Below are 13,117 nucleotides of genomic sequence, written 5' to 3'. Positions count from 1 at the left end.
GTATTAGGCATTATCAAATCCTATATAGTTTAAATCTATGCTTTAAAAATATTGTAAAGCCCTGTGTTTTCGCGATTTTACAATTTAAAATATTTTTCGGCCTTTTATTTTCGCGATTTTATGACTTCCAGTCGTTTTAAACATCACACCTACCATTATGTTTGTTTTAGCCCATATTATAGCTGGAGCTCCCAATTTTGGTGGGTTTCTTCCAATATTCCGACTAATCTCCTACCCTCCCGATTCTAGGCTAGCTAACATAGGCAGGCCTACTGAAGCTACTGAAGGTGCAAGGGTGTGGAGGCTTGACCAAGGTTTTTTTTTCAAATTGAAATGTTGCAGCAAATGTAGGTCTATCAAAGTTCACCAAAATGTTTACCATGAGTTGTTAATTATATTAACAAATAGTTAATATTAAACCTAGCACACACTGCAGTTAAATGAAACTATGGCACTTTTCACAAAGATTTTTTACTCTCACCTACGATCAGCTGACTTGCATTGCACTGGGCCGACAGCCAACAAACTAGGTGTTTGCCAGCTCCCCGTCATTTGGTAAAAAATTTTATATATTTTGATAATAAGCAAATAAATTACCATACCCATGTAATAGCAATCATGAAACAGTCTAAAACTAATGATGAATATGGTTTTATTTGCATAAATCATACAATATGTCAAAGTGCACTTTCATACCTTGGCATTCATCACATAAGCCTGTGCCATTAACACATGTGCTGTGATTATAGCATCCGCAGTTTATTGAGCAATTCACACCTGTCCATCCAACATCACAGATACAATCATAGTCAGGTGATCCACTGCAGTGGCCATAGTGACAGTCATAGTAACACCTGTATGCAAATAAATAACGTAGAATATTCTTTAGCCCTTGTAAAGTTTTATGTAATTTTTTACATTGAACTACTGAATTATTAAAAAAATATATATATACAATTTCAGTATTTAATTAAAACATTACAACTAACAAGAAAAACAGCAAACTAGCAGAAGAATCGTTTTCACTGCTCCATTCTCAGAAGAATAAAATCCCCACAACATCTTAAAAAGGTTTTGGGGTGCATATTCCAATATTGTTATAATTCATGAAAAAATTACATATACATTGACAGATAAAAAAAATGCCTTTTTTTGGAACCAGCTATAAAATTAACATAACTTATTCTAACTCTCTTTGCAACTTTTAGTCAAGGCTGAAGACCTCTGTTTTCCAGTGGCTATTCACATGCGTTGCGCTTTGATGTTGTTTGGATTTGGTGCCACATAAATTCTAGATAATATTATTATTATTACCATTATCATTATTATTATTATAAAATTAATTCTATGCAAGTATTTTATTTATTGTGTTGGAATCAATGCTTTATTCATTTGATTAAAAAAATCCATTACTTACGTTTTATTACAGTGCAGTACACCATCTCCTTTGTATCCGCGATTACACTCGCAATCGAAAGATTCATAAGTGTCTATACAGGAGGCATTGGTATGACAATTGTCCAAACCCAGTCGACATTCTTCTACTTCCGGGCATATTGGGTAAGACCAGTCGGCAGGCTCACTGGCAGAGATGTTGTAGTCGTACGCAATCAGGGATTCACAGGAAGTGCCGGAAAACGGCTGAGTATAATCACCGGAATGACAACTAGAAAAAAAATATAAGGCGAGTCAATAAACAAAGCACTTAACAAGTAGTGAATATGTACCCTACTTCATCTGGTTATGACAACATCGAAGATGGCCGACACCAAATCTACAGTTACGGAGTGCACCTTAAGCCCGGCACTAACTGTGTCGTACAAAGACTCCAACTCAGCTTCCTGTGAGTGACAGACGATGCGACACCATCTGCTAATTGTAGTTGGCAGTGAAGGAATCGTCATTAAAAACAATCTGTGCATGCACGTCGTGGTGCATTCTCGATAGACTTGCGTTAGCCAACGCCCGTCAGACGCAATGAGTTCCCGGCTTTAGGCGAGACTTTTTTAATTTCTTGTTTCGCGTACTTATTTTTTTAAAGATTATCGGAGGAGGGCGGAATAAAAATAAAATTTTGTTTTCTTATTTAGCAAATAATTTTGCCAAAATCATAGACGGAGGAGAAAATAAAAATAAAATTTTATTGGTGAATGTACAGGTAGAATAGGATGGTTAAATGCTTCAAATTTATATAAAGAAGAAATATACATATCTTATCTTTGGAGATTTCAAGGCCAGCTGTTCAAGGCAGCGGAGGGTCTAATAAATATAAAGAAAAACCTTTCTTTTTTTTTTTGTGGCGACGGGTGCGCTAATTGGCCAAAAATAAAATTTTATTTTTATTCAAAATCATCAATATTTGCAGTCGGGTTCGCTAAAAAAAAGCGGTAAAAAAAGGTATTAAAAAAGTCCTGCCTTAGCAGAGACAAAAATTATATTATATTTTTATATGCCTACTTACTTTCCTATTGTTGGATTATTTTGGTTACCGCACCATCCACACTGAAAGGACGTCAGGCAGTCACTGCATGTGTTAAAATGTGTGCAGTCTTGACATTCTATTACACTATTGTACCAATGCCTACACTGGCCATATTTATAGACAGAGGTGTGTGCTCCATACGGAATACACGATCGTGTGTTTTCACACCACTGACATTCACCACTAGATGTAATGCAAAATGAACAGTTAGTCCGTTGATGGCAAGGGGTTGAGCACTGGTCCTGGTTAACCATGCTACTTTGAAATCTACCACGACGCACGCACTGCAGCGTATCTGGAAGCCATTCGCATAATGCGCTTGATAAGCAATCAACGCAGGACATGTGGGCATTACAGGTTTCACAGTATTCAAAGTTTGAGATGAGATACGCCAAAGTATCTGATTGTGTCACACAAACGCTACCGGTATCATTTCGTAGCTCACATGTATTGCTTTCAGAACACCAGCCACAGCTAGTGTCACTGAGGCACGCCAGGCAAGTGATGTAGTCTTCACAAACCATGCTGTAAAATGGCTGCAAGAATTCATCTTCGATTGCAATGGAAAGATGATCTGTCATTTCTATATGGCCATTCCAAGACAGCTTCATAATCGAGAAAACCCTTATATATTTCACTTCTTGCTCCTCTTCTTGGAAGATGTAATATTTACTGTCTGCCGGTAACCTAGGTAACAAAGCATCACCGCTTGCTCGTACAGCCTCAATCTCTACGTTTCCAGATGTGTTAGCAACAAGCTCCTTTATAAAGAAAAGTAAATTACAATTATGAATATGCTGAAATTAAAAGGATGAACATATTTGGCAAAGACAAGCCAAACCTATATTTGTCTCAAATTGTGTTTCAGAGATATTATGGCTAAAACATGCTGAAATGTCAAAATTGTTAAAATCTATTTTATTGCACTAAATTATTATACATTATTTTCAATGTTAAAACAACAATTTTTAACAATTTAGTGATGGTTTCTGCCTAAGAAATGCCCAAAATCATAAACTTTGAAGGCTGATTTCTCAAATATTGTTCTTTAAACAGCTGTATGTTCAAACGTTTGTAACTTCATAAGGAAATGTAGGATTTAAAATGATTCTTTTACCATTTTATAGCTCGCATTTTCATCTTTAACCATGTATTCTTAGCTGAAAGTGATATTATTTTTTGGGGGTTTCAATTTTTCTGTCTATTTAATAGACAGAAAATTGTTAAATTGTTATGAATACTGAAAATTAAATGTCTATCAGAAAAACATGAACAAACAAATAATTACTAATACAAAATAAAATAGTAGACACACACACAAAATAAATAAAATTATGAATTATTTTGAATTAGTAAAATAAAAATATTGGTGTCTTTTATTTAAAAAAAAATGCTGAAGTACAAAATAAGGTTATTGGAAGCCAAATGTTTGAGTTTATATCATTAATAGTTAAATTAATGTGAACCTCAGAATGGACAAATGATAGGTGGAATGTCATGACTAAAACCATTCAAGAAAACTAAATAAAAATATTTTTGTGGACAAGGTTTAACATACACTACAACGGCTCACCTTGTTTGCAACAGTATCATCTGTACTGAAATAAAGTAAAGATGTTGCAGAGGATGATGTCATCCAGACTTGAACGTCACCACCATTTAGCCCAGATGCTCCCAATGGGTGTAAAAATCCACAGAACACTGCCTTTCCAGTTGCAATCCCTTCGGCAACATCTATTGGTAGGCGAAATGAGGAACTGGTACTGGAAAGAATTGACACCTAAAATAGAAAATAGGTATTCAAAAATTCAACACACCCAGCATGTAAAAGGTTATACAGTACAGTATTTTGATGGGGCATGAGTATTTTTGGGGGGTGTTCGCCCCCTAAACATGCCAATGCTACTGTATTTGTATAATCTTTGGACGAATTGTCAAATAATCATCCAAGTACCTCATCTGGGTAGCTTTCATTGATTGGATGTCTATATATTAGCCTTGTGATTCCAGGCGGTTTGTCCTCTGTCCTACAATGGTCAAAAGATTGAAGAAATACTCCAGTTGAGCCCCACCATGGGGTTGGTGTCTCTGTTCTTGCATTACTACATCTTCCCAACAAGTCTGACAAAAAAAAAATGCTGTTCTTTAATTGAAACAATAGGCTCTGCTTAGGCTTGAAGTTTAGTAAAAGTCTATTCTCTTCTTTGATCGACAAGGGCTTATTTGTGGCTTCACTAAAAATGTTGTTTTCAGCCCTGAAATACTAGTATTAGGGTATCTAATATTAGTGTACAAAAATAATATATCTCATACTGAAGACATCATTTTTTTTTAATTCAAAAAATACTTAGAAAATACCCATGTGTGCCCACATGCAAGTTATTTTTTCAAAAATGCTGAAAACTGATGAGGAAATATTTATCAAAAAACTGGGCTTTAAGTATAATTGATCTGTTCATGAACTTCAATTAATTATAATTGATAACTATTTTTAACAACATACCATCAACATTTTGACAAGAGCGTTCCTGGACACACCAGCCACACCTGTTGTTGACCCTACTTCCAGCCTGGTCATCCTGTAACCCTTGACCCCACACTAGACAGCTCTCACATGAGGTCAAACTAGAACAAACACTGGTACAAGTTGCTGCTTCAAATGAAGTACAATTCTGTTGCAAAGAAGTAACAAATATATGATGTAGTGTTCTTAGTACAACATGAGAAGTTCATTAATAAGCCTCCTAACCAGTGGCAGTGCCAGCAGAGGGCAGGGGGCCTGAAGGCCCAACTCTGTACAGGTCAAGGCCCCGTCGGACAGAGCTCGTCGGGTTGTCAGACCATAAAAAATATAAAAATAGGTCCACACAACACATGTCTGTCACAGTCTGCGTGTGCCATTTCCGACCATCCAGAGGTTCCTATTTTTAAAAAAAATCTCATTAGGGAGGGGGAATCCCCTCTCAAACTCTTCTTTCAGCTCGAGCCTACGAGCTCAAGTCCCCCTGTCAGACAGCTTAGCCCCTCCCCCTCCCCAGAAAATATATCCTAGAGCCGCCACTTCTCCTAACTAGCCATAAGGCATTGTACCACTACCTCACACATGTACAATAAAAAGGATTAGAGGATCAGATATGATCTTCTGCTACCTCTTTAATTGTCTTCTTGGAACATCAGTAAAAACATTTTTCTTATTCTTAAAATATGCGTCAATAAAGACCAGTTTATACCAGTTTAAACCTGTACATGCCAGTATATACCAGTCCATACTAAGGTTAAGAAATTATATTCAAACAAATTATTCTTTTTGTAACCTATCTTCACATAACATTATGTTAGTATACTGGCACACTGTCAGTGAAAAAAAAGTACAACTCACCGTACTATCATTGTAAGAAGTACATGAATTATTAGTAGAACACCACCCACAATCAGGATTGTCCAAGCATGTTGATTTGCTAAAAAATAAAAAAAAAACATGTTCAATTCATATTGGTGTTTAGCTTCTGAATAAATCAATCTTAGAAATATGTTTTTAAGGATTACTTTAAATGTCTACAAATTGTATGATATAAAGTTCCTGGTCATACAGTAGTACATGGTGTAGGCAGTTAATTATCTTGTAGACTTAAGAGGTGGAAAAATTTATATTTAATTTTTAGGAATCCGGTACTGTATATGAAATTCCCTTTTAAATTAACTTAATGTAATTAAAAACAACAAAAGTTTCTAGAATGAATATTCAAAAGGTTAAAACTGCACAAATTATGAGGGTCTCTATATGAACAGATGTACAGTAATTGGAAAAAAGGGAAGGGAAACTCCAAACCACAGTATACGCCCTTGCCTTGCAGCATTGTGTGTTGAACAGAAATGAATCGCAGTAGCTGAACCAGCAAACTTCAAAGTACAAATCTGCCAGCTGAGCTAAATCCACCCTGGCAGGCAGTGGTGTTTCCAGTACAATAATTTCTTTGCTCAGGCAGGATAGAAATATGGTTGCAAGAATACCAGCTTACCTTGTATGCCTGAAACACTGGGATGTACCATTTTGAGGGTGGGTTGCTACTGAGCCTGGCATTTTCAATGCAATCAGGTCTTTGAGAACAGTTCCTCTGTAACCACCCACAATAAGGAGGGTGTTGTCATCCCGCACTGATGCTGTGTGCCCAAAACGGCCATCATCTATTGTAAAATCCGTATCTTTGAAAAGAAAAAAAAATAAATCAATCAGTCAATTAATCAATCAGTTAATCACTTAGTTGGTCAATCAGGCAATTGACCGTCATTTGGTTTGTTAACCTTCTGGTTGGCTACTCAGTCAGTCAATTAATCAATCAATCACTTAGTTGGTCAGTCAGTCAGTCAGTCAGCCAATTGATTTGTTAACCTTCTGGTTGGCTGGTCAGTCAGTCAGTCAGTCAATCAATTAATTAATCAAACAATTAATCAATCACTTAGTTGGACAGTCAGTCAGGCAATTGACCGTCATTTGGTTTGTTAACCTTCTGGTTGGCTACTCAGTCAGTCAATTAATCAATCAATCACTTAGTTGGTCAGTCAGTCAGGCAATTGACTGTCATTTGGTTTGTTAACCTTCTGGTTGGCTACTCAGTCAGTCAATTAATCAATCAATCACTTAGTTGGTCAGTCAGCCAATTGACCAGACATTTGATTTGTTAACCTTCTGGTTGGCTGGTCAGTCAGTCAGTCAGTCAATCAATTAATTAATCAAACAATTAATCAATCACTTAGTTGGACAGTCAGTCAGGCAATTGACCGTCATTTGGTTTGTTAACCTTCTGGTTGGCTGGTCAGTCAGTCAGTCAATCAATTAATCAATCAAACAATTAATCAATCACTTAGTTGGTCAGTCAACCAGTTGACCAGTCATTTGGTTTGTTAACCTTCTGATTGGCTGGTCAGTCAATTAATCAATCGGTCATTCAACAATTCAGCCTGTCAACAGTCAGTCAGTTAATCAATAAATCAGCCAATTAGTCAATCAATAAATCAGGCTCCAACCAACCCTGAAGTATTCTTACATTTGGAATTAAAGATCTTAGCAAATGAAATGTATAATTAAGCAAAATTATTGTATAAACATGTGTGAAGTATGAACCAATTAGCTCGTAGCAAGTTTGATGCGATTCTGTTTGATTGCTAGAAACTTTGTACAAGATCTCATATTTCATACTGTAGTTCCTTTATTCGTCCTTTCCTTTACTCAAAGGTTAGTTAATTTTACAAAGAACATCAATAAAATATATATCAAATAAAATGTGATTTTAATCTACTGCCTAAAAATCGTTAGACTCATTAAAAAACTCTAATAGAATATGGAACAAATGAACTTTAAAAACATTTTGTCCTGCAGCATTTTGCTCTAAAACGTCGACCAGATCTTAGCCATTCAAAATCACTATAGAGTAGGTGATTTTTATCTTTCATAATTGCTAGTACTTTGTCGTGGATTTTCTTTTTACATGTCTTCAATAACAACAGACTGCTTAAACAATCTACAGGCCTTACTAACAAGACATTGAACATTATGGAGGTCGAATTTCAGAAGCTACTACACCAAATTATACATCTGTATACCAGAACACTTTCCATTATTGATTTGTAGAACAGCTGAAGTATTGTGTTATCAATATACTACAGCTACTCTCCAACGTATTCACTCCATCGTAAATAAGCTAAGCGTGGCTTAAATGGTTTATTTAGTTAAATACAATTATGAACTTACTTGGAGAAAAATCTTGTATGATGTCATCCCATAAAACCCACTGATGACATCCAAAGTGAAACAGTAAAATATCATTAGAATAGCACACCTGCACATTGGTGACCGTGTCAGATGTGTCAATGAAACCATTGCCTCCTGTAAAATTTTAAAGGTCTATATATTATCACATCCTGAATATGGGATTTCATAAACACAACGTGAGAGCAAAGCTTAGTTAAAGCAGGATCTTTCACATATTAAGACTTGGAATATATTGGTAGATTTTAGAAATGTTATTTAGATTTCACATATTAAAGTGTTGGAGAACTGTAAGTTGTGTAATTTTTGAAAATAGAAGTTGGTGCCAAAGTAAGAAAATGAGAAGTGAAGAACATTGCCATCCATGATGTATGTATATATAAAGTATATAAATGTATCTTCTTCTCATCAACAAAATGCAATCAAGACCCACGGATTGCACTTTAATTGTATTTCTACCAACTCAGCTACAAGGCAAAAAACTATTAACAACTGAAGATTTTCCAATGTAGGACACATTTGTATAAAGTAGTATGTAAAATAACATTTTAAAAAAAGGAATAAATAAATAAATAATAAAATAATTAATATATTACTTTGCAAGGCCAATAAAAAACAGTGTTGTGTTGCCCAAGCATAGTGTCATTCAGAAATCATTGTCAGTCAAGTTTTTTAATTTTTTTTTTTATAAAACACTTGAGGCCTTACTGCTAATTATTACTCACCAAATGCATTTTGGTTTAATTTTCCAAAATATTCATCCAGTGGGTTTGGGCAACACAATTTAATTTTTCTTAGGCTTAATCTAAATGCTAATGTTTCTGACTTACCATACACAACCATGTAATTTCCAATTATGTTGGCTGTATGGAATGCTCTTTTATGCACACTGCTACTCCCATCAAGGTATAATTTTTGCCAATACAATTTTTCAAGGTGAAATAAATATATATCATTGGTCCTATAACTGGCCCTGGAAAGAAAAAAAAAAGATGTATTAGTTTGAACCATATTTAAAGAGTGACCAATCCAGCTATTGTTCAGTGAGTTAGCTGATGTTCAGGTTTTTGACTTACAAAATGTGTTGCTCAATTATTAAATCTCTTAATATCATTTAAACCCTTTTTGTTTATATTTTGTTAATTTATTTAGATACTGTACATGGACCAAGGATTGCTGAAGTAATAGCATGACCTTCACCGGGATCAGGCAGTTCACTCACAGACATTTTTGGTTTGATTTTCAGAATATTGGGTTAGTGGGCTTGGACAACACAAGTTTGTTTTTCTGAAGATATCTTTTGATGTCTGTCTCTTGGTGCCTGTCTCCACTACTTGTTATATGTTTTGAGGTAATTTCTCCACCTAAGCCTTGGTCTGCCATTTTTTACAAACTGTCTTATAAGTGCAGTTGTTTTTGGTCATAAGTAAAAATCTTAACCAACTAGCAACAGTACAGCTATGTCACTCCAAATAAATTTGTTATCAAACAACATTAATTCTTACCTCAAACTGAGTTTACGAAGACCTCCAAAAACCACAAGTGACTTAGAATGTATATGATAGACACAGCTATGACCTGTGACCCCAACTTCATGTATGTTACCTCCTCTTGGAATGACTTCTTCCCATCCAATTTGACCCGCAAGGTCATACTTGAACATATTTCTAACTGCATATGATCCTGGTGTTATACCTAATTAAAATGTTACAAATTTATTAATAATATAAAGAATAATATTAATGACCTCTATTTCAATTAATTTTGTGCAGTCAAAAGTTATACTTACCACCAAATATATATAAAGTAGTATTATCTACTAGTACTGCTGAGTGGTCGGTAGTTGGCAGAGGTGCTGAAGAGAGCACGCCCTCATCTAATAAAGTCCATTGCTGCGACTGGATACTAAATTGCCAAAGGTCGTTAACTAATGTACCATTAATTAAAGATCCTCCAAAAACAATTAGCATATCGTTGAACAGTGTCATTGTGTGGCCATACCTTGCAGCCTGAAATAATAGAATAATTTATAAAAATAATATATTCATATAGATTTAGATCACTGCTACAATATTTACAACCAATAAGGAAAAGGTGTGATGTTATGGCTGCAGTCATGTACTGTATTGTAAGCTCAAAATGGTCCTGTTTTTGCAGCCAAATGCCAAGAGACCACGTTATCATTTTTCATTGTTTTATTTACTTTAAAAATGACCCCTGTCCCCAACTTCATAAATGGTTCCTCCTCTTGGACTTACTGTGGAAAGTGGTGAAAACAGCGCTTTGAAACTGCTAAGAATAGTACTATACAAGCAATTGGTAACAATTATAACACCAAGCCTGTATGCAGTATTTTTAGAGGGGTGGGGAAGAGGGATTTTAACTTCTAATTTCCCACAAATAGACACTTTAAGAGTCCACACCCGCCTCAGCCCATGATAATTTGGGGAAATAAGCCCAGAAATGGGACTTAAATACAACAATTTTGAGTTAATTCCAATAACTTCTATACAAATGGTACATTTTTACTACACTAATAACATAAAAAGGAATTTCTTTAAAAGGAGGGGGGGGGGGTTCTTTTGAACCCCTCGAGCCCCAGTAGCTATGGGCTTAAGTTCTACCCCTAAACACATTAATTGCTATAACTACAGGTTCCTGAGTACAGAATAACTCACCGGTTTCATGGAATCACTATCAAATGAAACTCTTTGCCATTTATTACTGGTGAAATTATAATAAACTATACTGTCTAAAGCACTATACAAATCAAAACCTGAAAATAGATATTTAAAAAAGAAAATTATCATAATTCAACCGTTAATTATATAAATTTAAAATTAGATATAATTGGTTTACAATGCCCCAAAAATGGGATACATAAATATAGTTGGTATTTAGTAAATTGTTTTAAAGACAGATCTCAACAACAAATTCATTATAAAAAAAAAAATGACACTGATGATGACAACAAAGAACGTGATATATATGACAATAATTTTAATAAATAAATGGATATATTAGTTGTATCAGTGGTATTTTGTTTGTAAGAATAGCAATGTAAATTAATTTTTAGAATTTACCTCCAAAAATCCAGAGAGAGTTGCTGTCTTTATGGAATGCTCCTGCATGGCCTGTCCTACCAGTGAATTCATTTTTAATGGAGGATGAAAGGAGATAGAAGGTTGCCCCTCCATCATTACTTGCTGTTTGGAAGTTGCAATCTTCACCAACAAACCCCTCTGCACATTCACATACCTGCATAGGTAGGGAAAAAAAATAGTATAGAGTACTCAATAAGATCTGTCTCTTATACACATCTAGATGTGTATAAGAGACAGCATTTTTTCACCCTGTACCTGTCTCTTATACACATCTTACCTCATTGAAGTTTATGAGGCTTTTTGTATTCAATAGAAAACCATTGAAATTAATTCACTTTACAGTATGCAAAATATTTACTGTACACATGTTCTTACTATGGTAAATCCTGAAAAAAAAAATCCATCAAAAAATTTAAATAAACCATTAAGTTGCCCATTTTAAAAATAGGATCAGCAAACTATCAATGATTTACTACAATAATCCTAAAGTTGATTACCAGATGAGGATCGACATGCAAACAAATAACAGAGAAGCGATATTTGTGAGTGTTACTGTAGTTAAGCAAAAATACATTACTGGCAAGACACCTTTTTGTTAGGAATCTCCAGGTAATAATACAGTGATTTGAACGACCCTAATTTATTTATTTAAAACTCTCGTCTACACGATCAAACAATTATGTGATATGCCCATATTTGGGTGTACAGTAATTGACATCATCATGCATACCGTATGGGCACATCACGCAAAACTTGGTCAAATTAAATTTGATAGTATGGACCAAGCCTTTACTCAGCCTAGCACATTGTGATATTCATGGAGACAAGATACGAGATAATAATAATGAATCCATTAATGTTTACATTAATCAGATTTTCTAAAGAAATCTCAAGCCTCCTGTTGGGCTAAATAATGAAAACATGAGATCAGATCGCACATCTATAGAAACATTAGGTAAGGTTGGTCTAAATATAAACTAGGTGAGCCAAACCAGATAAATAGCAATGTAGCATCAAATACCTTACAGTCAATTCTACATAAACAATTTTATTAGCAATACAATTATTGTCTATATACGAATGGCTGGCCAAGTTGCCATGACAACAATAACCAGAAAATCAATTGGAGGCCCCTGACTGGGTATTGTGCTGTACCAGTGTCTAGTTGCATAGCTTAGATGTAGATGATTAATTCTTGCACACTGATACATAGTTAATTTCCGAACTTGACTATTGATATTTGAATGCTGTAGAAAAGGGTAATGAATTGGGATAAACTACACTTTATAATTACATAAATAAACAAATATTATTTTCAAATAATCATGCATTTATAACACATTCAGTTGACTGTTGGAATGGCAAGCAAGTACAGTACACATTGGTTATATATTTATAAATAAAACAGGACTATAACTAGAAAAAAACATTTATTAAATCAATAATGCCTGACTCTTTAAATTTTGACTGACAAAATCTTCAATTAAAATTATAAGGAAATTATAACCCTGGTGAGGGCGGTTTCAGGGGTGAGTTACCTTGCACATGGTGGAGTTCCTACTGACAACTCCTAATATTAAGAAGTGAAGGATATGGGACCCACATTGGTGCCAGCAAATGTGAGTAAAGGATCACCAAAACATAATCTGACCACCATTACATGTAGCTAGAACAGTACAGTACTCCCTAGGCGCTATAAAATCATGATTAGTTTATTAGTTTATCAACCAGCCTATCTAGGCTGGAAATTGATGAGGGAGGGAG

General features: G+C 34.8%; 1 protein-coding gene across 1 annotated transcript in view; it reads right to left on the bottom strand.

The window, feature by feature from the left end:
• LOC117103669 (multiple epidermal growth factor-like domains protein 8) overlaps positions 1-13,117 on the bottom strand; it is a gene marked incomplete at its 3' end in the record, with an annotated part of 36,365 nt that overhangs the window by 19,474 nt on the left and 3,774 nt on the right. The window contains 14 exon segments of the mRNA XM_033244265.1: positions 697-854; positions 1,418-1,666; positions 2,462-3,243; positions 4,056-4,262; positions 4,437-4,603; positions 4,986-5,154; positions 5,862-5,940; positions 6,502-6,685; positions 8,232-8,366; positions 9,080-9,222; positions 9,755-9,944; positions 10,039-10,258; positions 10,928-11,025; positions 11,333-11,507. Of these exon segments, the coding sequence (XP_033100156.1) occupies positions 697-854; positions 1,418-1,666; positions 2,462-3,243; positions 4,056-4,262; positions 4,437-4,603; positions 4,986-5,154; positions 5,862-5,940; positions 6,502-6,685; positions 8,232-8,366; positions 9,080-9,222; positions 9,755-9,944; positions 10,039-10,258; positions 10,928-11,025; positions 11,333-11,507 (2,956 nt within the window).

The sequence above is a fragment of the Anneissia japonica genome, unplaced genomic scaffold (genome assembly GCF_011630105.1).
Source record: "Anneissia japonica isolate Jap-2015-1 unplaced genomic scaffold, ASM1163010v1 scaffold288058_len748972_cov163, whole genome shotgun sequence".
NCBI classification, from domain to species: Eukaryota; Metazoa; Echinodermata; class Crinoidea; order Comatulida; family Comatulidae; genus Anneissia; species Anneissia japonica.
Note: the sequence above shows the minus strand (reverse complement) of the source record. Positions and strands in the feature narration are given on the sequence as shown.